General features: G+C 41.8%; 1 protein-coding gene across 4 annotated transcripts in view; it reads right to left on the reverse strand.

Moving 5' to 3' along the window:
* The window catches only part of SCN5A (sodium voltage-gated channel alpha subunit 5), a 216,444-nt gene that overhangs the window by 35,574 nt on the left and 153,303 nt on the right, over positions 1–27,567 (reverse strand). For 3 of the 4 annotated variants that reach the window (XM_049798505.1, XM_049798504.1, XM_049798501.1), the window contains 4 exons: positions 20,502–20,648; positions 13,544–13,664; positions 4,370–4,524; positions 335–508 (listed from right to left, as the gene is read on the reverse strand). In XM_049798505.1, the coding sequence (XP_049654462.1) occupies positions 335–508; positions 4,370–4,524; positions 13,544–13,664; positions 20,502–20,648 (597 nt within the window). The remainder of the gene's footprint in view (positions 1–334; positions 509–4,369; positions 4,525–13,543; positions 13,665–20,501; positions 20,649–27,567) is intronic. The other variant, XM_049798503.1, reaches the window with a different exon arrangement.

A 27,567-nucleotide genomic window follows, 5' to 3' on the forward strand; every position in this document is an offset into this window, starting at 1 on the left:
AACCGGACCTTGTGCTAGCCGGGAGTGTGGAACGAGATGTTAAATGCTAAAAGAAAGAGCGAGTTCCTAGGGACGAGAAGGGAACGTGACTCAAATTAGCAGGGTGACGCCTCTACGTAACGACACAAAGAAGTCTTCTCCGCTCTGGCACGCTGATTCCTAGGGATGCATGGTTACATATCGAGACGGCCTTCGAGCTTTGCCTAGGGTTGTTACTCAGAATCGGAGTGACAGCTGTCGTTTTGCGAACACAAAGCTGCCAGACTTAACAGCCCATTATTATGCATTATAAAACCCAACACAAGAAGCGTCGTAGTTCCAAAACGATACTTACATCTACAATGAGGAAGTCCAGCCAGCACCAGGCATTGGTGAAATACTTCTTGAAGCCATAAGCCACCCATTTCAGGAGCATTTCCAAGACGAAGATGTAAGTGAATATTTTGTCAGCATATTCCAGCATGGTTTTTATGTTTTTTCGATCTTCAAGGTAAATATCTTCAAAAGCCTGGAAGTACAAAAGATTGTTTACAAACTTCTCCTAAGCTGTTTCGGAAAGCATCGGTGCTGCGCTGCAAGTCTGTGGTATTATTTGATGGGATACCACATGCTGTCTGTGATTCCTGATATATTTTAATGTTACCATCAGAAAATGTGCACAGGCACAAATAGGACTGACCTTAACCGAGACCTGATCAGCTTTCTCTTACAATGGACACACGTTTATCTCTCTCCAGCCTCTACTGCCTGTACTGACTGGACATCCTTTGAGTGTAAGGAGAGCTTAAGCACCCTAAATTTGGGAAAGTGAATCTCTGAGCCGGGTGCCATACCCAAGCTGCCCCATGGTATCCTGCCTCAGGTCCCGTTGGCTGTGCCACTGCTATCGGGGCACATCAGGTGTCCTAGGGCAGAGGACACCTGTCTTTAGGAGGCAGAATCTGACCTGTACATTTAGTCAAATGTGTCTTATTGCTAATGAAGACAAATTGAGTTATTAACTTGCTTGTGTTATAGAGTACTGGAGTTCCCTGGCTTCTGTTCAGCCATCACATTTCAGGTAGCTACAGCTATCTGCCTCCAGAAATGCTCATTATTATTCACTTAACAGAACAATTATGTTTTAAAGGCCAAGGTATCTATCTACACATCTCATCTGTCTCTCTAACTAATCTTTGCAGGGCATCATCAAAGGACTTTCAGCACCTGTATCAAATACAAGCAACTTAATAACCCCTTTAAAATATTTAAGATATAAACCAATATGCCCACTAAAATAAAACAAATAAAGTTGTCTCATAATTTAGTTTTCACTGTATAACGTAGGTCAAATAAAATGTAGGATCCTAGTGTCAGGGCTGCACATATATATGGCCCGTTTGGGGGGCTTCTAAGTCGAGCAGTGGTTACGGTCTGCTTCCCCAGCTTCTCCAGCGACCGTCACTACACAAGCTGCTCCTGTGTCCCTGTAACCTGGATAACCCAAGCTTTGATATATTGCTCTCATCCCATCGCGTGACCCAGATCACTTGGCAGGAAGAAACAGCATTATTTGAGAGCGTCTGTGCTAATCATCTTAATTATCTGCATTTACATATTTTGAGATCTGCAGCTACTTTCTGAGGAACTTCAAAAAGTTAGCAAACACCCAGTGCCTGGAGATACAAGAAGTGTGTTACTTGTCACTCAAGCAGTCACACTGCTCTTTTGCCTGCCAGGGAACAGTAATTAAACTGACAAGAAAGCTTTGGCAGCCTGTGCCAAAGCTTGTCCATTTGTCCCCACACTTTGGGGTGATATTTTCACTGCAACTCAGTCTCCTATCTTGCCTTCAAAAATGATATTTCAAGGGTGTGAAAGAGCTGTTGGAGAAAGCCACAGAAAACAATACACAGAGCGATTGGAGTTTATCACTTCTTGTAGGGGCTCACTCACTTTGTCAGATGACTTGCTGTACTTTGCAATTACTGCAAAAATAACAACAAACTATTTAAAGTGATTTCCTCCTCTCCCTCCTTTGCTCTCTCTATTTGCTACCAACTTGTCAAAAAGTACATTGTGTTTTGTCCACTAAAAGCACACTGTGAGTCAGGAAGCAGCTTAATAAGGGATGAAAAAATATGCTACCTGAATGCCTCAGGTGCACTGTACTTCTGCACGAGCTATCCATATTACCCAAATGACAAAACTCTGGTGCTTTGCATTTTTTCATGGTGACAACTGATGAAATCTTTACAATGGAAAACATCACAAGGGTCACTTCTTCTGCTTTGCTTTGTGTGTTAAAAAAGCGTTAAACGGGATACCTGCAGTCTTATCCACAATTACTATTAAAACACGGGCTCCCAGTTTGGGTGCTTATGGCTTAAATGCATAAGAAGGGGTTTGTATCTTTTGCATTAAGCTATAGATGTATTCTGATGGTTTAACTACCACACACAAATATATACTGGCTTTTAAACTCCCTTAAGAACTTAGCACGTCCCAGGGATGTAGCCAGATGAGCTCAGTTTTTGGAAGAGCTCACCCCAGAATAACAGAAGAGAAAAGTTGTGTGCTGCCTCCAACATCTCCAGTCCAAATACTGAAGCGCAGTGCTGATATGTGAGAAAATGCAGCATAATTGCCCTTATACAGAATTGCACTGGCTAAATTGAAAATCGCAAAAAGTAAATGAATGCATGCAATGAAAATTAAATGAGATTTATATTGCAGTGTTCAGTATCTAAGGCACTTTTAATTACATATGTAAGGAAGTGTATTCATCTATTATAGCAAGCGACATGCCCCCTTTAAAAATGTGTTAAAAAATTAACATGCTGATTCTCAAGCTGGTGCAAAAACTGTCAGACTCCATTGATTTCAGCAAAGCTATGACAATTTTCAGCAGCCTACTATTTACCCAGGTTTTTCAGCCTCTTACTTTTTGTAATAAAATAAAATCCCCTGGGTGAAATTTCAGCCCATCCCTGGTGGACCTGGAGAACAGTCCATTCATTTCCTTTTTGCATCAACATTTATGTATTTCCACCTTCTTGTGTCCCTGCAGAGACTTTCTTTAAACTACATAAACCCAGTAGTTCTGTATTTTCCTCTTTTTTTTAGGCCACTGATAATTTGTGTTGCTCTCCTCTGGAGTTTCTTCAATTAGCCCATGTCTTTCCCAAAGTGCAATGCCCAGAGCTGAAGCCAGTGCTCCAGCTGAGGCCTCCTTGATGCCAACTGGAGTGGAAAAACATGCTTATTTATACAGCCCAGTGGGGTGTTCGGCTTCTGTGCGGTGCTGTGATGTAGTTTACTCTATCCTGTTTGTTGCCTGTTCTCTCTCCAGCTCTTTTTAGTAAATCTGCTACCTTACCAGTCATCCTGCATCATGCCTTTCTGCCCGTGAGCATTCCTGATGAGGTGAAGCAGGCACCTTTCTAAGATGGTGGTGTTCCTCTTACTATTTAAGGCAGATTCATCCGTTTGGCTGAAGTTAATCCTGACATCCAGAAATACACGGGTAACCTGTCCAAACACGGCACTGCCTGCAAATTTAGTAGGTGTATTTCTTACTCTGTCACGCAGAAGATCAGTGACCACCAGACCAAAGCCTGGAGAACTCCTGATATACCCTTTGCTGTACACCTAGATAAAAACCTGGGAGAAATCCCACCAACTTCAGTGACATCCTTGCCATGTAAATTAGCAACATAAACATATGCTGCCATCGCTACGAAGAGCCCAGGGCTGATAATACGGAGAGGGTAATCCCAGTACGCAGTGGGATCTCAGGAAGAATCCCTTATCAGAGTCCTGGGCAACGACCACCCAGCCTCCATACATGCACATTCATCCGGATGCAAACAGGAGCGATCTGTGCAGGGAAGGTACGGCGGTTTAAGCTAACGTGCATTCAGAACGTGAAAGGCACCCACTACCTCCACGGATAGCACTGATGCTGTGCCCCCTGCGCCTTTTATGATTTTGCTTTGCTGGTTACAAAATGCGCTTAAAAAAAAAAAGAGAAAAGAACAAAAAGCCATCCCTGGAGCAAAATACAAGCGTCCAGATGGGAACTACCATGGAGCAGCTATGGGATGCTGAAGTAACTCCGGGATACTTCCTCACACAGACTTCCTTAAGGATTTGCTTTTCAAAACGTGTGCAGGTTATAATTTTATGTTATAACAGAAGGAAGTTCCCCACCATATGGTACAGGCAGGTGAAATCAGAAAAGGTGAAGACCTGTTTCAGCCCCAAACACGCTTTGCTGTGAGAAATGATCAGTAAGGGCTCATAAGACCTTAGGGACAGCTAACCGGAGAACACCTTCTCTGAGAACCATGTCCGCTTTTGATCAGCTAGGAAATCCTGTTACATTTACCAGGGCTCCACTGCTCAGCAGGATCATGAATATGATGAAAGTTTCAAACCAGTTGTGTTCAACGATTCTGTAGCAGGTTTTCCGCAGCCTCCACCAGATTTTGCCTGGAAATTTCGTGATGTCGACTGAACAGCATGGGAAGAATCGCACACAAACTGAAAAGGAGCAAAACAAAAACAAATTGTCAAAAAAGCCCACTTAATTCTTAAAGCTGCGATAAGGAGCTGCTAAACAAGATTTCTTCTAGCAATAAGCTGCTGCGTGGAGTTTTTCCTCCCTCTTTTTTCTCACCAGCCTCTTCTGTTCTGCCTTCCATTTCCCCCTATCGCTCATCTGTTAAAAACCATTCAAAATCACTTAAAACATGCCACAGCGATTTCTCCCAATGATTTTTATAATACGGAATATATTGGCCATGAGTCACCAGTGCCCTAGGTTGATCACATTGTATTAGCAGAGCTCAGGCAGCACCCCTGATCAGGACTAATGACTCTAGCAGAGTATTACCGATAGTTTCCACATCCTTTTGAATGGAGTAAGGATATGTTCTTGCTACTACGATACCACTAGAATTACTGATTAAAAGTGGCAACCTGATGAAAGAGAGACGAGGAGAGGAGGTGCTACAGTGCAGATTGGACCAACGTGCTGAAGAGACTCAGACAGCAAAAGCAGGAACAGATTTTGATCTCTTGGACTCTCATGAGCTTCAACAAGGTGTTAGAACAACTTTGGAAATATATTTAGGTGGTTAAATCCCCTTTGATGTCAGAAGAAATTTAGATATCCAGTCCACAGCAGGTTCCCCACTGATGCTTCATAGCATCACTTCCTGACCTTGGTGATAAATACTGTGTGATAGTCAAATGCTGTGGTTGTAATGGGGAACACACAAGGATTTCTGATCAGCAAAACCATAGCCATTTTTAGTTTCCTTAGCAACATTCATTTGTTATAACAAACAACTATTGTCATTGGTAATGGACATATCCATCTCTCCCATTTTAAAAAACACCATGTGTATTGCCTTGTGCTGGGTAAAAACTTAAAATTGTGTGAGAGGACACCCTGGTATCCGGGACTTGTCCTCTTCCAGGCTGGCCATTCAGCCTTATGTGAGATAATTTGACTCAAATTTCACAACATTTGCTGATGAGAATGACCTTCCAGAACGACTTCATTTTCAAAAAGCAAGCTTTTTACCCTACATTTGATCTATGTGTTGTATAGAAAGAGACTGAACTATGGAGCTTTATCAGTCCCATCATGAGCAAAAAAACCACAGGCCAACTGCTTCTGTAGCTAAAAGGTGGCCAAGGTCACCAGCATGTCTTGAAGCATACAACAACTGCTCAGAAGTGACAAGGGAGGACATCTCACTATAGCGATGTAATGAAATGTTATTGCAAGTAGAAAAAAATATTTAGGCAAGGAAGCTTGGGAAGGAAAGAGAGTGAGTGCCAAGGTTACGCAGACAGCAGATGCTGCTAATTCAAGGTGGCATAACTGAGGTGCTTGAGCTGCATGTGATATGCAAGGAGATCAAGTGCAACTCCTGGGATGCCAGGATTCCCAAGCAGCTGGAATTTGGGCTGTGCTGGCAGCAGGCTCTGCCAGGAAGAAGAGTAGTGCTAACGCTGTTGTGGTCCTCCTGGAATTTTCTGTAAGCTTTTATTATCCCAGATCGCTGCTATGGAGCAGCAGAACTGTAGGATGTTTCATACATGAACCGCTCCCAGAGCTCCCCTTTCCCTCACATTTCTGAGATTTTAGTTAGGTGTAGGCTCTTGGCTGTATGAGATTTTTGGCATGGGACTAACAGTACAGTAAACCATTTATGCAAAGGTAATGTCACAGTGATGCAAGTAACTACCTGTCCCCTAAATGCCTGCATCACACAGAGCCACACCAGTTCCCAGTCTACCACTGTATTCTGGAATTCAGAGAAATTACAGGCTCAGTTGAAATACACTAAATTAATCAAGCTATTTGAGAAGGACATAATGTTAGAAGAAGATAGAAATGTAAGAACCAGCTCTCTGCATCTTTGTAGGTCAGGTACCAGTCCAGCAAAGGCAAGTTTTATCCTTCTAAGCACTTCAATCCTAAATACCAAAGAATCATGTCAAGGGATAAAAGGATATCATATTAGCCACTACTTTTTGCTAAAACCAGTACACTGCTCATAGAAGGTATGCAATAGTGCATGGTACCGGGATCCCTGAGCTAACACACTCATATGGCAGCTCTGCCTAGAGATGCCCGTGTTGTATAATCCCACCAGCATGGTAGCAAAGAGGGGGCTATTAGTTGCATCTTTTAGCAGCCCTGTCAGAAATCTCTTACACTCATTCTCACCCCACAACCGGTTCGGTCATTACCATCTTTCAGGTGTCTGGTCCACCTCATTGTCAACTCAGCTTTGGATCAGGGAGACTTGGGCTCAGATCCCTTGTTCATCAAGAGAACAGCCTAATGAGCAGGTTGTTTGCTATGTAAGTGTGGATATCTCATGTTAAGCAGATATCCCCCTTTGTACTGGAAGTAAACATTGCTTCTAGCAGAATAAACTTTCGACGAGGCTACCCTGTTCCCATAAAGAGTTTCAATTTGGAAAAAAAATCAGCTTTTTTTCTGACTTAAAACATTTGCCCAGAAACTTTCCCCTCTTTTCTCCTAAGTTACTTCCTAGATGGATACTTGGCTTTTTAGTCTCTTAGACGAATGCCTGGGCTCAGCTACTTACTAACAGGCCTGACACTCTCTGTCATGGTCTTACAGAGTAGAACTGCTCTGTAAGTACCGTTGGAAAAGGTTAGGATCTTCCAGGAAGTGGTTTTCCCCACTGTAAGACAGTTAGATGAATCATTCCCTGGAGGAGTCTGCCTCTGTCTTTCCACTACACAGGGAGCCTACATGATTACCTGAGCCAGGCGCAGCTAAAATTAGGGGATCACCTTCAAATTAAATACTAATGAGCAGGGCACCGTGAGTTCCAAAGTCACTTCTTTTGTGATGGAAAAAAAAAGTCCTAGTTTCTGACAGTAATACCTTGGAAAATCCAAAATAGCTTCTCAGATGAGTCAGCCCAAAATCACAGTGCTATTAAATCCCATTCTTTTGATTGGGCCCAATTCAGAAATGTTTAGACCAGATTCTGATACAATTACTAATGTCAAGTAGCACCTCCATGAATAATCACACTGGCTGCAATTCAGATGAAATGCTCTTTTTAACTATTCATCAATCAAACAGAAAAAAAGAAAATGGAACAAAAACAACAAAAAAAAGAAACCTGACCACAAATAGGTCTTTTAATGAATTAGTAAAGTTCTATTTCCATTTCAAATTTTCTGATTTCCCTCACTGACTGTTATTTTATGCCTGTGCTTTTCTGGACTCTCTCATGGTGCTGGTAGCCTACTGTTCTGGTGACCCTGACCCAAGCTTAAATGCTGAATTAGAAGCTTCACATAACCCAACCAAAAAAGTTTACCTGACCTTGGTCAGCATTCTAATAGTGGCTTTTTTTTCCCATTTCTGTGAAATCAAAATATCAAAAACATTCCAATGTGTCTAAGGCATGACCTGGTGAGGGTCTGCGCAATCATAACTCCAGCTGGCTTCTATAACAAGGCAGGTGGTCAGCAGAGCCCAGCTTCAGGTTTTGAAAGCTACTTTATCCACAAGAAGAAGACTATTCATTAACACCTTTTAGCACAGCAAGTGTCAAGGCAGGAATAAACCCTCTGACATTTCTTATAAGAGCATTACTCATACTGCCTTGTCTAATAGATTTGTGCTATCCCCCTGAAATCAGTGCTAGTAGGGGACTCGTTGTGCAGAAGAAGCTGGCTGCCTTGTGATTTAGTAAGGACTTAATTTTGCCACTGTAATTCATGTTGGGCTACATCTTTTTTGAGAGCAAACTGACTCATTTCCACCATGGCCTGTTGGCTAGTAGGTTACTGCTCAACAGAAACACAGAACAGCAGAAAAAGTCCCCCCAAAGGGTTGAGTTACATGCTGGTAAATCAGTGAAGCTGTACTGAGTTGCATCAGTGGTCAACTTGTCCAAGAGCAACACCTGTTTTCAATTCACATTTCAACATTATATACCATTTCTCACGAAACAGAGACCTATTTACCAAGAAACCTTTCCAAATGCATCGGTATACTATGATATTATTTACTTGTTGTTTGTTTTTCGTAACAAGGGAATTGTTCCCTTCAGTCACTGGGGTGTCCTGTAGCGCAATCACAAACTGCAGATTAAAAAGTGTCCTAAACTGCAGTCTCCACTGCAGGTGTGACAGAGAAAGCTCTTACTTAAGCATCTGCCACAATGATAAACAAGTTACCAGAAAAAGAAAAAAAAAAGAAGAAAAAAAAAAAGGCAGGAGGAATTTAATTTACAATGCATTTTCTGTAAATATTCCTTTGGTTCCACATTCACATTTTCTAGCCTGGTGCATTATAATCATGGAGCTGTTAGACCTGATTGCATTACCTTGGTGCATTAGGAAAAAAATCTCTTTGTAAGTGTGGGAACTATAGAGCAAAAACTTCCTCCTGCATGCATGACAGCCAAGACTATTGATTTCAGGCTTATGAGTAACGACTTTACAAATCCACTGCTTGTTCACACCAATACATGCATTTAAATTTATATAAAATTATTAGATATGTTTTGGATGGATTGGGCTGCTGATTCTCTTCAACAAAGTAGGAAGGCCAATTAATTTCTTCTATACTGTGGTACAGCAAGTCTGGTACCTTGTGTTCAAACCACAGTAATTTTGTTACTACTTTTACACAGGAGTTCCCAATTATTGGGACATTCATTTTTAGAACAAACCAATATTTTGCTTAGTTCTGAATACTCTGAGTGGTTACAGCATTGCTTGGTTTGACACAAATTAAATACAGCTTCCTCAGCATAAACTCAAGCAGGCGGGTACTTGTAACATGGTTTTAATATATATCTTCCAAGCTGGGTTTGTAATGACCAGTCTAGCTAGTTGTACACTCAAGCAATCCTGGCTGTAGCCCCTTTGTAAGACCCCAGCTGTCTCCCCATGCTGGAGGGAACACGATCTCTGCAGACCCTCCTTATTTAACACCTTTCTCATCTTCCAGCCCCACTAACCCCCTGGCACGCACAGCTGGGTTTTATACTGTGCAGCTCTAGGGCTAACACGGAAAAGATTTGCCATCACTGTCTCCGGCATTCGGGTACCTGAGCACACATGGAGATTTGAGTCTTTTCTTGTGTACTACAGCCGGGTGCTGCCAAGAGAGCATCTGACAAAGCCACAGTCTGCCAGGTGTTTTTACTCTTCCAAGGGCTTTACAAGGGTACATTTCTTGTTTATCTGCTGCTACTCTCCTCAAAACATATCCTCTCAGAGGTCACTACAAATAACGGCGTAACGCCTTGAAGCAAAGGCAGTGTGCAGCCTGGTCTACCGCCGACGTCAGCCCTGCTTTAAGCGAGGGGGTGGACGAGTTGAAATCTAGAGGTCCTGTCCAACCTGAATTAAACTAATTCTGTACATCCAATAGGACTGTAAGAGTCTTATGACGTCTGAAAATTGTACACAACAAAACACTAGCATGCCTTTCCTGGGGGAAAAATACACTGTATCTCAGGTATTGCAGCTAGAGCAAAGAGATACTTTAAAACTTGATTTTGTTGCATCATTTTTTTCTAGGATGACTATTAACACATTTTGGTGGGCTTGGTTTCATTTTACCTAACTTTTAAACATCATCTGCTGGTGGTCCCTGTAGCTCAGTTTAGATTTGTTCAGTTTGACGGTCTAGTTTTGCTCTTCTTTGCTTTTTTATTTCTAAACAGGGGCTAACTGCAGTTGGGAAGGGCATGATGCAGATCCCACCATTAATCAGAGTAACTCCGCTTTAGTGCATGGTATTTTCCAGCTGCGATAATCGCTCCTACATGGTCACATGAAAAACTGTTTTGGGGCGTCCTTGGTGTCACGAGTTGTGATCAACTGCGCGTTGAGCAAGGTAGCTCATTCTTGCATGACCATCCGACGATACGCCTTTGAAACCTTTGCCAGCGGGCTGTGCCCGGGGAATTACGCTTAAGGACTTGGTGAAAACATTCTCCTATTAGGGTCTGGGAGAGAGGAGTGTGCTGGGACCAGGGGGCTTTCTTTGGATGACCTTCTGTGAGACACAGAAGATAATGTCCAAACAGATAGCAATTTTTGATGCAGAGAATGCATACCAATAGAGGTAACAGGACTGGAGTGTTGCAAGGCATCTGGAGGAAAAAATACCCAAATAGCTGGCATTGCCTAGATGTTGCTTTCCCATCATCTGGCAACAAGAATGATCTCTCCATTTCTATCAGGTTTTTCCCAGCAGTACTTGCTAGCTGCCAGAGCTGTGACCCTACCTTGGCTTCACATTTCCTGACTGAAGAATATTCCCCATTGACCCTAATCAAAGCTATTTTAAGATGATAATGAATTAACAAGTCTCCCCAAGAAAAAATGACCCATGGCTTATCTGGGTCACCCAACTCCCGGAAAACTGTGACCTCAGCAAACTTTCAGCAACTATTTCAAGAACATGCATTATCTTCATTGCCTTTGTTATCTGAAAAAGGGGGCTGAATCGGGAACATATTTGTTCAGGACATAACCTATGCTGGATGTGTTTAGAAATGGCATAGTTTGAATTTAGACAGCTGGTGAGCTAACAAGGTACGAACTTAACCCTTCCCCTCTCGCTCTTCCTCCTCATCTCACCTAATCTCCTTCTTTCACAAATATTAGCCGGTTATTCTCCCAAATATACCAAATACTGTTGTATCAAGCCAGTAAAGGCAACACTAGATAACTTGCCCAGTGCATGCCCTTCAATACTTCCATTTTAGTACTTTATAACCTTGTCATATCTTAGTTAACTGTTGTAGTTAACTGTTGTAACTTAGTAGACTGTTGTTTGTTGGCTTGCTTGTTTTTTAACTAGACTGAAATGATAACTGCATGAGGTTCAATAGCAATGGTAGGCTTGGGTAAAAATTTTGGAAGGTATTTAATGGAAGAAAATTATAGGAAAACAACTTTGTTTCCCTGCATAAATAGAAACAAATGTTAATGTCATCGCAGTGAGAATCATTTGGACTTTCAGTTTATGGCACTTTGACTTGACATTTTATGAGCGAACGTTCACATGTCAAGCTTATGCATTTTTGCCAAATCCACGAGGAATGTGATCACATTTAGCCTACACAGTAGCCTCTGAAAAATCTGCATGGATATATGCTGCACAGGGAAGCAGAGCAGATACGTTGGGGAGGACATCGCCTGCAGCTGCATCCCCAGTGCCCCCCAGGCACACTGCACTGGGCCGAGGACTGGGAGCAGGTTCTCCTTCAATTCCCATTCAGAGCTCAAGGCTCCGCTGGCCGTACCCTGGGAGAAGAGGAAAACTCTCTGACTTGAACAGGGACTGGTGAGAAACTAGGAGAGACAAGGAATAAAAGGCAAAAGGCAGGAGCAGGATGCTGGGGGGGAAGGGAGCAGGAGCCAGCAGGGCGGACATATCCCAGGCCAAGCTTGGGGTTCAGCCCACAACACCTTTATTTCTACATTTCTCTGCTGCCAGGGTTGAATGGGCTTCAAAACCGGCTTAATGCTTCCAGTGATCTACAACAGCACCGCTTCCTACCCGGGCATCCCATTGACAGCACTGGAGAAGATCTGACAAACTGGATTGGTACTGGTGTGGTCCTGCACGATGGGTTTTCAGACAGTTCTGGTTATTTTAAGAGAGCAAATTACAGAGTGCTACTGCTCTCAGGGCTGTGCACATTTCTTTTAAAAACTGGAAGGCGATTGTGGCCAACCACAGTTTCAGAATTTGTAAACTGGCTTCTGACTAGCACTGGTCTTACAGCACTGGCTTGTTTAAGCAATCATAATATAATTTCTCACTTTGCAGTGCACAACATAGATTGCTGCTCACTAGCTTCATTAAGAAATATATTGTGAAAGAATGAAAACACCAGATCTAATTTCTAAATGTTATTGTAGGGGCCAGAATAGTTACCCCACGCTTTCCTCCATCAACTGCATTAATTTTTGGCTACTGCTTTTAAGCAGAGCTGCCAAAAAAATGTTTAGATCCTAGGGACATTTGTAAGCCCTGCAGGGCTCCCTTACCTCATTCAATCATCTTTCTCACAGATATAGAGATGCACATTTTTGCTGACTTCAGGGGCATTCTTATACCCAGCAAATCATCTCTGTCTGATCCCATCTGAGCAGCTCTGTTTTTATTTATAATAATCCTTGCATTTTCAAGGGAATATACGAACATTCAGCTAACCCTATTTTTCCTAACCTAGATTTAAAGAAAAATGAGGAATCTGACTGAGATAATATTTGGAATAGAACTCACTCTGAGAAGAAATAGCTTCAAATGTTGTTTACCTTATAGATTAACTTTAAAATACATCTGATGTAGCTGGGTTTTAAACCTGTGTTTTGGAGCAGGCTGGTGTTAAAAAATTGATAAAATGATGGCATATTTTGGTGCTAAAAGAGTTATGTAAATACGATTTGTTGTTATCTAAGATAATTAAGTAACATACGCTTTACATAGCACATTCCTGGTCAGATGAAAGTTACTGGACATGCTAATCTTAACACCCTTTAAAATAAATGGAAGAGAGTGCCTGGGACTCATGAACTCTCCAGACAGTGTCTGTTAACTGCCTATATACATTTAAGCAACAGAAACACCCTGATCTGGTCAGTTCTCCAGATTTGATCACGCACACATACTGGAAGGCAAAAATCTTCATTGGCCAAGTCAGAAAAATCAACATTTAAAAAAACACCCAAACACCTTTATGGCACAAATTATGGTGAAAGAAAGCCTACCACTTTAGAAGCTGCAGAGCCTTTTAGAGCACGCTTTTGGCTTATCTCACCTTGGAAATCCAAAGACTAATGATAAGAAGTGATTCCGAGGGTGCGTTTGGAGCATTAACGGTATCTAACGAATGAAGTGCATGTAGTGCAATACTACTGCAAGCAGCCAGGGGAACGTGGTGTGAAGGTGGAGAGATGTTCACTAAGGGAAGAGGAGGTTTCTTGCCTCAGCATTGCGGTGAAATATGCAGGCCCTTACCTTCGGGGAAGCAATCTTCAGGCTCCATCAGCTCCTCAGCAAACTCAGGGATCTGTTCCAGCAGTTCTGCAGGATTTGTCAAATCCACTGTGCTGCCTTCAGAAAGACTGATTTCATCAAGCTTTTTGTCAACAAGAGCAAAGATGAAAACAAATTAATCAATCGCCCCGGAGGAAGAAGCTGAGTTTTTATTCCACTAACCAATATCCCAGGTAAAGCCACCCCAACAGAGCCATCGCCATGCACTTCACGTGGTGGCTCCTCGAGTGGCAGCTCTGTCTACGCTGCTGTGAGCTAACAGTTGACCCATCAACAAGAGCAACAACACAAAGTTAACAAGTACAACTTATTTTTGAAAACGAAACAGAAGCAAACTGCAGAAAGATACGGAACAGCCATTGAATATTAATGGTAGGTGGAAGCTTGGAATGATGGAACCACTCGTGATTTTAGGGCTTGTATGTCCTGAAGGCTCATACCTTTACATGGGGGGGGACGGCGGGCGGACGGGACCAGAAGTAGGACCTAGCTCCTGAAATGGTGGCGAAGGATGAATTTGATGACCTGTGTTGGGTTCCTGTGCCTGGGACCTCGTTGCTGAGGCTCCTCACCCACAGCTGATGGGTGAAATCTGCACCTTGTCAGTCAGGACCATTCCCTGCTCCCTGCTGCCACAGCTTCTCCTCCGAGATGAGCAGAAGACCCTCCATCACCAGGGTCCAGCCACACGATGCTACAGGAACACCCGTGTGAGAGGGCTCTTCCACCTGCCTCATCCCAGGTCTAACTTGTTCCCACCACGTGATGTTGCCCCTCGCAATTTGGTCACACGCTTCTGATCTCACGGTGACATAGGAGGAGGGACACATGGCTTTTCTAAGCCTTTCAGAGGCTCTATTGCTTGCCTGAAATACGTGACACCATCATCTCAGGCACATTGTTTAAATTCAGCGTTTCTCAAATCCTTCTCTGCAAAATGGGGACAGGAATATTCCCACTCCCTGAAGCATTGGTTGTCTTATCTATTTAGAGCAGGAACTCTCAAGTAGATCTGGGTAAAAATTTCTGGGGAATATATTATTTTAAAAAATTGTTTTAGACGCTGAATTTGCTATGAAAAGAGATATGATACATGATTAAAAAGTCACCCAAATATGAAATAGAAATTTCATTTCAGGTCAAAACTTTCTTTTAGGAGAATAAAAACATTTTCTTTAGAAGAAAACAGGGTTTTTTTTCCCCCATATGTTTTTTTACTGGTCAACATAAAACATTTCTATTTTGTTAATCCAGAATTGTATTTTACTTGATTATTCAGCTTGGCCACTAAAGTGAAAGATCTAATATTTACCCAGCCCTGCTCACAGTTTGTTTCTGACTGTATTAGAGCACTATCTGGCATAAGTGGGCAACACCAAAGCTGGTATCTTCTATGGGTCATATCAATGAAAAATAGCAATAAGCAGGCATCAGGAAAGGTGGGTTATTTGTTAACTGTCTTATTCTGTTCTCTGAGTACGTACTGAAATCTTTTTGTACTTTATCATGCAATACTATTGTCTCCATTTAAAAAAAATAAATGAGGACAATAATACTTACCCATGCTTTTAAACAACCTGTGAGATAGTTATATGAGAGATAGCACATACACATAAAATATTATTTTCAGGAGGATGATGGTGATGGAGTTAGAGAATAGGTACAGCTTTATATATTTATTATTAATGTGAAAATGGGTCCTCTGTTTTCCAGTATACACAGTCAATGCAAAATTTATAGCTGATTTCAGAGAAATGCTGAACCTTGGGTAAAATGGGCAAGACTGAACATTCCAGCAATGCTTGCAAGTGGGGATGGAAGCTACTTGTTTGCAATTAGCTGCAGCATCCAGAAGGTCATAGTCTTGGCTAGGGTTTTTAATGCTCTATTCAAAAGGACTGCTAACAATTGAGAAGAGACCTTTTAAAAGAGAGTCAGAACAGAAAGCACAAGTCAAAGACATGGTTAAAGCTTCTAAAAAATCCATACTCAGAATGCAGCTGTTGTACAGAGCCCATTTTCTACAGACTACCAGCACTATATGATGGTGGAAAAAATGTCATACCAAGTTTTAGCACAGTCAGAACTTTCTGATACTCTGTTATGAAGACATCAAAACACAGATCACCGAAATAGTCCTAAATCATATACAGCTGTAGGATGTGGAAAATTGGGGTTCCAATGAGAAAAGAAGCCTTGTTGGATAGAATTCTTGCCAACAGACAGAAATCAAAGAAAACTGTGGAAACAACGTCAGCTCGATAGCATTGTCAATGAGAGAGCTGGATATAGCAGAGACAGGTTAGGAAATGAGCAGAACACAATACAGTGCAATTATAATAGACTACAAGGAAAACATCTTAGAGAATCCAGAATTCTTGAGAGTTATTTATCGGGAGGAGTTTTCAGAAAAAATTAGAATCCATTAGCGTCAAAGGGAGATGGGAAACATGCAAGACAAAACAGGATTTCTTCTGAAAAGCCTTCAAAGAAGGAGAGGCAGCAAACATGGCTTCAGAAAACACTGGACAAAGGTTTGAGGGTCCAAACTGGGACTAGAAAACGTAGGAACCATAGATATGAGAGAGGAGGGAAAGATTAGGAGAGCTTGTAGGAAAGAAGCAAAGGTTACTCTTTGCCAGAAAGGTTAAAGGGATTAAGAAGGTTTTCATGAACTCAGTAATGGAAAAAAAAGAGCTAGAGAAATAATAACAATTGATGAGGGAGAGGTAACTAATCAAAATTCCATTGCCTAAGAAAATAAAGCCTTTTTAAAAGAATCCAACAAGGGGATAAATAAAAAGGGGGGGGGGGGGGGGGGGAGAGCCTGTTAGAATTAATACAAATGCAAGTAGAGACATATCTACAAAGCCTGAAACATACGCAAATCAGTAGATCCAGGCAAAGCACACTGTAGGGCATAAAGGGATCCAATGCACCAAGTTAACACACCATTAGCAATCAATAGTGAATGCTCATGGAAAAATGGAAACAGCCCAGGAGAGCAGCAATAAGTAAACACAATACTGAGCTTAGAGAAGAGGAAAATGGAATAATCATGGGAATCACAGATCACTAAACACTTGCTGTAGCTTGTGATTAAAGTAAATTAAATAAAGGAGAAAAGGAGAGCGCTTTCTCGGAGTGAAATGTCATAGACACGTAAAGGCAGTGAGGTGGTTCTCCTGTATGCTAAGGGTACTGTGCACAAACAGGGTGCAAAGAGGCCAAAAGAAGGCAAAAGGGACAAATAAATACAGAAATACTCAAATAAATACTCTTTCTGTCTCGGCATAAGCGAGTGAAGAGGTGTACCAGGCAGGGACAACGGGATCTGTCCGAAGCACCTTTGGGAGACCTCCCACGAGTGCATAAATTCATACTGCAGAGGGTAGTTTTTAATGTTTTTCTGGGTGGAGCGGCTGTTTTAAGTAAAAGGAAAAGGCTTCTACATCCACCGCTTGTGTCTGTAATCATGGCAAATTGATCTGAATAGCTTTTCAAAAAGCCTTTAGCAGTGAGATGCTGAAATCTCATTGAAAGTTGATGTTTGCTCAAGGCTTAACTCTCTTATCTCACTTCCTCTCTCCCTCACCTCTGAAGATCACAGACTTAATCTATCAAACTGACATGTGATATATAAACCTTAAGAAAATATCTGAATGTCTATTATAGAAAAGTCTACTTTTAAAATAAATTGTAGTTGGCTTGGATTCACCCACTGCTGCGTAGAGAAAAGCCATCATAGGACCCAAATATATAACACACTTTGTCTTCAGAGGAGGAGATCTGTAGGGATTAGAGTCAGCATTATCTTCACTAAAGATATAGAAGAGGTACTGACCAATATAATCCTCATGTTAGCTGGTAACATTAAATTGGAGAGAGTATTGAAACTGAGGAAGCAGAAAGGAAAAGAGAAGTGAAACATGGAGAGAATATAGCAAAATGGGACTTGACTCAAAACAATACAAATGAGAGTTCCAGGAAAATCCTGGAAACCTGCAGTAATATTAAAAAATTAGATGTGATTTTGCAGTGGGATATAGCAATGTGGAAAACTTAGGTGAAACCATCATGTCTAAATAACGAGATACTATTTTCTCTCTTTACAGTTCCTTGGAAGTTGTATTTGGAATATTGTGCTTACTTCTTGGCAAAACAACTCCAAAAAGGAACAACTGAGGGAGTTGCAAAGAAAGAGGTAAAAATAAGTCAGATAAAGGGCACAGAGACACTAATTTACAAGAAATAATGAAATGAAAGAGCAATGGCATGTTACTTCAGGGGGTAAGCCAAAGACAAAAGGAAGCAAAGAACAGTCTATTAAATTAAGTGATATTAATTCATCAAAAGAGAATGATGGATAAAATTGATAGAAGAGAGTAATGAAATGGTACTTTGAAAGGGAAAAAAGAAAAGAAAAAAAAAAGGGGGCTGGTTCTTAAGGCAATATACCCAGCCATGAGATTTTTTCTAAGCAAGTGACTTGTTCCCTTTGGTAAATGAAGACATCTAAGTTGCCTGATACGGGTAAAAGTAGATTGCACAAAGCTGTACAAAATATTTCATGGGGCAATGTTTTGGCAAAGAAATCACCCAGTTTGTTCTCTGAGGTCTTATCCACCTGTGACATCACTGATTTTATTTCTATGGTGTCTTTCTGATGATTTACATAGGATGAATTTTTAATCATATAATGTATCCTTTACTGACATCAGCAGTGTTTTATTCAGAACACATTCAATGCTTCGTGTTACTGACTGAATCACTCAAAGCCCTGCCTCTTGGGCATACCAAATCTGTTACTTCCTCGCAGTTGCTGGCTTTATTTGGCTAGTCGCAAGTTCTTGGGACATTCATCAAAAAGATGATTAGCATGTTCTTGTGTGCCGGCACAAAGATTACTTCTTAATAGGAGGACTGTAAGTATGTAATGTCCACAGAAGATCTGGCCTTCAAAAATAGCATCCTTTGGGCTTTGCTCTTTCATGTTGGCATTCTTAGCCTCATGTGAACTTCCGTTTGATTTCAAGTCATCCCTGGATTATTGCCATATTCCTCCACCTCTTTCTAAGCAGCTGCAAATAGAATCAATTATACTCTACTATAGAAAGGTGACATTTGTGTCCCAGGACCCTTTGATAGTTGAGGGAGGAAATGGGGATTATTTCTTTATCACGATGTTGCTGAATATATCAAGGCTAGAATGTTCTTGATTTATCATGACATTTCGTTATAGCACTAAAAAAGGACATAAGTGTCCAGCTTCCATGTTAGGATCACAAGGTTTATTTATCTCAAAAAGGCATTTAAACATGAAAGATACCTAATCCCCCAAGAGAAGAAATCCTGAAATGGTCTTCTAAGTCCTCCTAGTTATAATGCTTCATCTCATTATTTTGAAGTTTTTTATTTCTTTGGTAAATATATATACTTTTTTTTTTTTTTTCTGAGACTGGAACATCAAATATTCGAGTCTCCTTCTTCTAATGTTTAGGACCTTTTCTTTCTGAAGATGAAGTTCAATATGCCATGAAGTATTCTGGCATGGAGGATTGCTCCTTAAAGAAATGCTTCAGGGCTAGAGGATTTCTGGTTACTGTGAGTGGAATTCAGCTCACCTACACATACAACTCATCTAGTTATCCTGGGCTCCCTTTATAGCCAATGGAGAGAAACCAGCACTTTTAGAAGATGATTCATCTGACCTAATTTAAATGTTGATTTCAGTTGGAGCTGAGAAACATCTACCTGACTACACTGGCTCCAGATCCTCATTGACTATAAAGGGGCCTCAGATGACAAGTTCAGCTGCAGATGTCTACATCTAGTTCAGTAAATTCCACCCCATACGACAATATGAATCAGCAGGCCTGAAGAAGAGGAGCTCTAGCTCTGCGATGGGTCTGTTTTCCTGTTGTCCTGTCAAGATTTCTCCATGGGATTGCTCTGGCTGGGCACAAACTTGCCAGCAGTTTTATAGCAGAATTGGGAGAGGTGTGATATATGTTGAGACTGTGTCATCCTTTCCCTTTCATTAATTCAGTCCCCCAACACCACAAGTGGTTCCAATCTCAAGGAGCTATGACGTTCCCCAAAGTCCCAGGACATCACCCAAAACATCCACTTCCTGATTTCAAAGAGAGGAATCCGTCACTCTCTAATAATAAAGGCAATGTTATGTCAATAACATGCTAAATCTGAATGGGAAAAAACCCCAGCAAGTCGGCAAGTAGGATACAGGGAAATTGAAGCCTGGAGTCACTCAGTGTACAGTACAAATACATGTATTTTTGGTATTAGTGCTTATAAGGACAACATAATCCTACAAATTGAAAATGAATGTCAATGTGTACGCATCAAGAAACAATGAGTGAGCTGAACTTTAGCAAACACAAACTGAATGATACCAAGGCTTACTATTTAGTTAGCATCTTCACCTCAGCTACTTAAATTGTTGCACCTTTCTTGGATCTATGTGCTAACAGGAAAAGAAATGGTGATCTGTGACGGATAGCAGATGCCCTCCAGGGAACTCAAGGTACAGATCTGCCAAGTCAGCAGATGCCATTCTTAGAGCTACTTTTCAGTGGGAAAACACACACATATTTGCTCCTAAAATAAGGCAGTAACATTATAGACGATTTTGTGGTATTTTTTTGTTTCCCAAAGCCTCTTGGAATCCCATCTTAATTTATAATGCACATTTTCCAAGCTTTCCAATTATTTTTATGACAACAAAATCCTCTCTCTTCTTTACTAAGACTGTAATACCTACTATGTATTATTGCTTTCCTACCACTTGACAAACATGTATTTTCACAAGCCATAAACCCCACATAAATCAGTGACATGCACTATGGAGCTGGTGCAATGAATTGCATGCAGTATCAGGTAGGAAAGTTGTTTCTGTTACCTCTTTTTGCCCTACTGGAGGTGGTGGCTCAGCCTTCAACTGCTTATCCACGTGCAACTCACTTAACTCTTCACAAATCTCAGAGTTCTGACTCCGGACACCTGGGCTTTGGCATCGCTGCCCCCTCAGCTGCAGCTGTTTTTCCTGCTGGAAATAATCCTAGATGGTTTTATTTTCTTTTTCTTTGATAGCATGCTTATTTCTCAAGGACAACTCCCCAGCTAGAAGAGAAAATAGCCTGGACTATACTTGTCAGGGGAAAACATCTTAAGGAAAATGGCAAGAAACAAGATAACACAAGCTTATGCTGTAACTTTTGAGCTTTAGCAACAGGATATGTCAAGATATGTGGCTGTAGAAAATGGAAATACAAATAAGCCAACTTTTTTTCTGAGCTGTTGTTGCTGCGGCAGGAGCAAATTCCCTTGCAATCTCCGTTTTGAGTCTGGCTTTGAGACACCAGCTTCCTCCAGGGACCTGAGGCGCACAGAAAGGTGCTTGCAGTTCGGTGCAATAACCGAGGGGTGTACTCTGAATTTGCGCGGTCAGGTGCTGGAGAAAGGCGTGAGTGCCATACCCAACACTGTGCTACGAGTCTGCTCGAAACAGTGGGGAAAAAACGCACCCAGAGGAGACAAGATACACATTGAAGGGGAGGAAAATGCAAAAGTCACTGGAAGAGATAAGAAGTATTTAAAAGTAGATGTCAAAAAACTGCAGGTAAACCCGTAAAGATATGCGGCCCCTATTCAGCAAAACACTGAAGACTACGTTGCATCCCACTGATGCCAACGGGACTTGACGGCAGGTTGAAAGGAGAGCACATCCTTAATTTCTTCCCTAAGAAGGGATGGACTCTGGAATCAGAGCACTGATGTTTTTTTTCTGCGAACACGTCTGACTAGACCCAGTGCTTGCTAGTATGAGTGGTGCCATTAACTCCAGCCACTTCTTCCTGGGGTGATGATTGTTACTACTGAGCTGGCCAGAAGTACCCCCAGGACTAATGGCAGAGGAGAGCGTGTTTGCAGGGTCGGTCCCTACATCTGGAGGCCCAGGTTCTCTGCTGGTGTCAATCAGTCTGGCTTTATTGATTCACCTAAGACAGGGATTTCTCTGAAAACTCCGCAGCTCATCACAGCACTACCATTGTTCATGCCATTACTAATGCTCCTACTAAAATATTAATAAAACTCTAGCCGGTTTCAAAGGGTTGTGCTGAATTGCTTACAGAAGGACTTCCATGCTGAGAAAAAAATTACAAGCATAACAGGATTTCAACAGTAATTATTTAAACCTATTTATCTTTCACTTGTCCACTTTTTTTTTCCCTTGGCTTGACTGACATTTGATGTTATTCATGTATTAAGCGAGTTTCCCTTCCCCAGGGAGCCGCAGCCTACCTGCCTCAGTTCTAAAGCCACATCACCACAGGAAGTCCCTCAAGAAGTACCAGGAGCAGAAAAACACTTTATTCCAAATATAACTATCTGAAAGAACAGATGACACAAAGGAAGCAGTTGGTTAAGCAAATTGCTCTTTATATAAATACTTTTGGACTGTCAGGTTTGTACCAGCCCTTTCAAATGTCATTCTGTGTTTCTAACAAATTAATTTAAAATCAAATTACTTGTTTCCTGCTTCAGAGAGCATGTGGTCTAAAATATATTCTAACTTTAATAAATTAAATTATGCACGCCCAAGCCTGTACCCTCTGCATAAGAATGTATTACATACAATTTCTAGGTCCAGTTTAGCACTCATCTTCACTGGCCAGAGATTGCTCCATAATCACCGAGTTACAGTTCTGTCCCTGTCAAAAAGTACACTCTTTAAGGCACATCTTTGGAAATAGTGTACTATTCAGGGGAAAAGCGAACGTGGAAGGCACAGTTTGCACAAGTAAGGCGCTCAGCCATAAAAAGTCTTTTTTTTTTAATGCAATGTGCATACAACTTAGTACCAAGTAATCTTAATGGCATGATATTGGTTATAGCACTAAAACAACAGAAACAATTGTTTCATGTTAAAAGCACAATGCAATCTGAGGTGACATCTCAAGTTCATCTATGCAGAAAGGTTGTGCACTCAGATTCATTAGAAACTATGGAGTGCATGAGAACAGACTGTGTAATTCAGTTGATCTGACGAATATTCAAGTTGTTAAGCAAATTATTGCACTAAGCTAGAGTCAAATGCCAACCTTACACCAATTCTCTATTTACTAACCCCTCGGTGTGGTACCAAGACTTAGCAACACTTTCCTACAGACTAAACTCTAGGAAACGTGGACCCAGCTGCTTCCCAGAAATCATAGTTGTACCAAGTATTCGATGAGTTAACATTAAACTGATGAAATATATCTTGGCAGATTTTCCAATGGGGATAACACACATGTGTGCTTCGACAATGATTTGGTTCATCACCGTGTGTTTTCAGACTTGTTCTGCAAGTTTTTAAGGTGGGAGAAAATCTCTAAGAGAAATAGACTCTTCAAAAGAACCTGGTTATATAGACTGACCCAAAAGGAGCGTTAGGGAATCAGCTGAGTTTTGGCAAGCGACTGATGCCAGTCCCAGTAAGCCAGTCTCATCGGATGCAACAGTCCCATTTCCAGCACACAGGACCTGAAGGTAGGCACAGACCTGTCGGGGGGAAGGTGCCTTTGGTTTATGCTGCTTAACTTTGGACTGTTTGCTTTTGTTCTGATTCCAGATGATTCGTTCTTCTGGCAGCAACGGCAGCAGGTTTATCTCCTGTAAAGCTCCCCACTGTGGGTGGTTTATATAATTTGTTTTTAATTTTTGTATCAAGTGCCATGTTGCCAAGGCAATACACATTATGTTAATATTTATTGATTCAGTTGTTTTCATAATTTATAAAGTAGAACCATTCAGCAATACAAAAACTTTGTGCATGCAAATGGAGTGGTGGGAGCCCAGGATAGACCTCAGCTCCTTTAGAGCGTAAACCAAAAGTTTGCTCACCTCTGCTCTTATCTGGGCCCTAAAAAGAGGTGATGTGCCAACACCGTACCAGTAATTAGCGCATGGAGGAGGACGGATCCAGTATTGTCCCCTTGCATGCTGCAGGCCAGTTGTAGCACCAGAAAAACAGCAACCAGATTGAAAATAGAGCATAATCTGGGTGACATCTCAAGTGTGTTTGTGCACAGACCCACATACTTGTTTGCTGACACAAATAAATACAAAGGCTTCACACTGCGTTCTGCCTCTGAAAAGCACAGATCGGCTAATTGTTTCAGGCTCAAATGGGGATTAGTGCAAATGCCGCTCCTTTGGAAAGAGGACTTGTTGTTGGCAAAACAAAACAAATACCTGTCATCAGCATGGATTCACTTTATTCCTTCCCCATGGAAATATCTTTTTTTTCCATCCCGTGCAAACAAATTTAGAGAGAGGATCCCAGGACCTGCCTTTCAGGCGGTGATCAGTTCACACGGGTTCTCCTGATGCTTCACTCACTCCCTAGATCACGACCCTGGCTTGTAACATTTGTTCCCTGCTTCCCTGGCCACGGCTGTTATGGGAAAGAAGGCATGCAAAGCCTTTGATAGCAGGAAGCTTCCTCTCCCAAGCAGGTGGGGAAGCGAGAAATGGGAATTGGCTCTGGAGCCCTCCCCCTTGCAACCGTCACTGCAGAACCAGCAAGCAAGGAGGAAGGATGTGGCAGGATAAAGTTAATTTAAGTTACTTTATGAGGTGGACAGGGTATCCCCTGTCTCTGGTGAGACAGCGCAAATGCTAACTGTCCTTCACTCAGTCCGCAATGCAATGGGAAGCTTCAGCCCTGTGTATCTTCACTACTCCCCACAAGACTCGTGCATCCCTCTGTCTCTTTGAAGACCAAATTTGAGACACTAACGGGATTTCAGGAATGTCCAGGTTCTGCGGTCCCTTTCCAGGAATGAGCTGGTCAGGACATTTCCAGGTGCAGACTCGGTGGGGGAGGCTTGCCCTGGTCCCCCCACCTACAAGTCTGCAGACCCTCGACCCTGCTTTACCACGGGACACTGCCCGTCAGAGGAGGCAGCACCGGCAGACAAGGACGCTGGCAACAGAAATATCTCTGCTTTAGCCATTCACTTAGCCATTCACTGCCGCTATGAAATTGAGCCTCCTCGAGAAATGCAGCTCAATAGAGCAGCAATTAGTCCTTTAATAGATAGCAACTTATTTTAACGTGCAAAGCTTCCTATAGCCAGTTTTCGGATATGAAAACCGTAATGGGAGTCTGAGGAGGTTTTCGTGTATAGTAAACCCAATTCAGCAGTGTGACACACAACAGTTACAAGAGGACTGTTTACTCTGTAAAGTAATTGTTGATGTTTGTGTTCCTCCTTGCAGACAGCTATGGATTTCATAAAATTACCGTGCCTGGTAGCAATTGGCATCCTTTCTCAGCAACAGTTTGCGTCTAGTAACTGGCACGCTTCCTCTGCAAAGAAGCCAAGAAGTAAACGATCGTGAAAACCGAACTGTTTATATCCTACCTCTGCATAAGTGGAGAAGCAAGCAGATTGCAATGCTGCTGAAATACGGCGAGCTTGCATTACTGCCTCGGTGGCACCTGTTTCGTGTGTAAAGCAAACAGGAGACTACAGTCTGCAGAGCTGTCAGGCCGACAACTCTTAGATATGCTGAATTCAGTCTTTCTGAAAAGCCTTGAAAAATCTGAGCTAAAATGGGAGAGAAATAAATAACCACGAACCAGGGAAACGAATCGTGGGTTCTTATTACCAGAAGAGATCATTTATGATCTTGGTTCTCCTCTTTCACAAATAAATGTAAAGTCTTGTAGCACCAATAAAATCAGTGGATTTATCTTTCTGCACGTTTAGCATAGAAGAAAAATCACCAAATAGATCAGGAAAATCCCCTCGCTCCCTTAATATGAGAAGGGGAAGATTCATATCACTTACTCTGCTAGGAAAAAAAGAGGGCTGGTGTGCAGCTGTCAATTTTAAGTGTGCACATTTAAAAATCTCTCTAACCCGCTTTGAAGAATTGCTTCTGTAAAGCAGAGTTGCTGCTACTTGGTTTAATGAGAAACCAGAGGAAAACCTGGAGCGATACCACACCACAGCGCTCGGATTATAGCTAAGACACAGACAGAACTTGTGCTACACTACGTTCCTTTACAAGTGCATTTTATTGGCAGACTACAGCGTCTGCATTACTGATGTAAAGCTTGTGAAGTCCTACCTTAACATTGCAACACATGTATATCATTTAAGACCTGCAAATTCCTCAGAAAGAGTATGAAAGCAGGAAAAAGAAAGTCTAAACATGATTATTTGAGACTGGTCATCACCGCTCTCCATCCTGTCACCTGCTCCGTCGTTCCGCTTCAGCAGAAACGACCAGATGTCAGGCTAGCTTAGCAGACTGGTTTTTGTTCAGTTTTTCAGCCCTTATCTACCCCTCCCAGTCTTTTCTTTTGCTATTCACCTATGCAAAAGTCAGAAACAATCTGGTGCAAAGGGAGTAGTAAAGCATCAGAATTAGAAGGTGCTGCTCATGTTTGCAATGTGAATCCATCTGGATTTTTTTTTCTTTTTCTCAGTGACCCAGCCTTTTATAGGGACTCCATTTATTAAAAACCAAACCAGTAACATATGCATGCAGAAGAGCAACATGGGTAAAACAGGTTAAACACAATAGTCTTCCAGTTCAAAAACAGCATAGGCCTGTCGCCCAGCTCCTGGGTAGATGACATTTTGTCCCCAGCTTGGATGCCCACGGGTCCCAAGGGAGTTTCCAACTGTGCTGTCATCTGTCAGAGTTAAGGTCACTGAAGTTTGAAGTTACACCTATGTAGCTAAACACAGAACTTGTCCTCCTGGTGGACCTAAGAAACGCTTTCCCCCACCCTGAAGGTCACGGGGTATTTGGAAGAAAACTGCAGTACTTGTTCTAAAAAAAATGAAGCACCTGTGAGTACTTAGCTGGATAAAATACCAGAATCTGGCCCTTCAAATTCAGAATGGCTAAGGCTAAGGCTGGCCAGAAACCACAGCTGCTCAGCAGAGGCTGTTAACAGCAAAAACTCCCCTGGAACCAGCCTGCCCTGGTATTTTCTTTCATTTTGAATAAAGGTGAACCAAAACTTCTCCAGACAAACATCATCACAGCCACTAGCTGCCGGTCTCTGCGCAGGCGCTGGATGCTTTGCCAAATGTCATCCCTCAAGGAGGGAAACAGCAGTTCAGCAGTACTGCTCAGATTAATCCAGAACATTTTAAGCATTTGAACTCTGGCAGTGGAGGAGCAAGGCACGTTATTTCTAATGGCTGGCCCATTATTTCTTCCTTGCTGGCCCAAGATCTTTCCCCTCACTGGGCAACACACCGCCCGTAATAAAACAGAGATTCATTATTCCAAGGGTTGACTCTTAGAATTAGTCTAAGTAGGAGAACTTGGCAAAAAGATGGACTGCCAAAGTTAATTTAGCCTGTTATCAACTCAATAGGCTTAAATAGGCAGTGAAAGTGTTTCGTAAGTGTTCATTGTTCAGAGTTCAAGCTAATACCTTCTGCTAAATTGCATTTTGAAGTTTAATCACAATCTGCTTTATGTTTCTTTTGGTACTTGGGATCTCTCCCCAGTATAATATGAGGAACTCAAACTAATGCGCTCCTCTGATGGAAGTTTAAATTTTGGAAGTTTGCCTCAAAGTACATTGAGTGAGAGTGCCTGAAATAACCTGGAACCTTTCACCCAAATAAGAAGTTAATATTTTGATCATTAAGGAAGTCGCATAATATTACTGGCAATAACAACAAAATAACCATTATTTTAAATTTTGTTATGCCGGACCATAACTAATGGGAGTAATTTCAGCCCCCCCCAACACACGCACGCACTGTCTCACTTGGCGCAGGAGCTGTTGGGGAACCGGCTGCTGTTCATTTTGTCCAAAATGTTAAATGTCGGCATTTTCTTTACCAAAGGGAGAAACACTGAGAAATGCTCATTTCTGGGCAGCATTTTGCTCCAGGGAGGGATATGGATACTGGGAAATGGCACCCAGTAAGCTGTGACTG

Source organism: Accipiter gentilis, chromosome 4 (assembly GCF_929443795.1).
Source record: "Accipiter gentilis chromosome 4, bAccGen1.1, whole genome shotgun sequence".
In the NCBI taxonomy this organism is placed as follows: Eukaryota; Metazoa; Chordata; class Aves; order Accipitriformes; family Accipitridae; genus Astur; species Astur gentilis.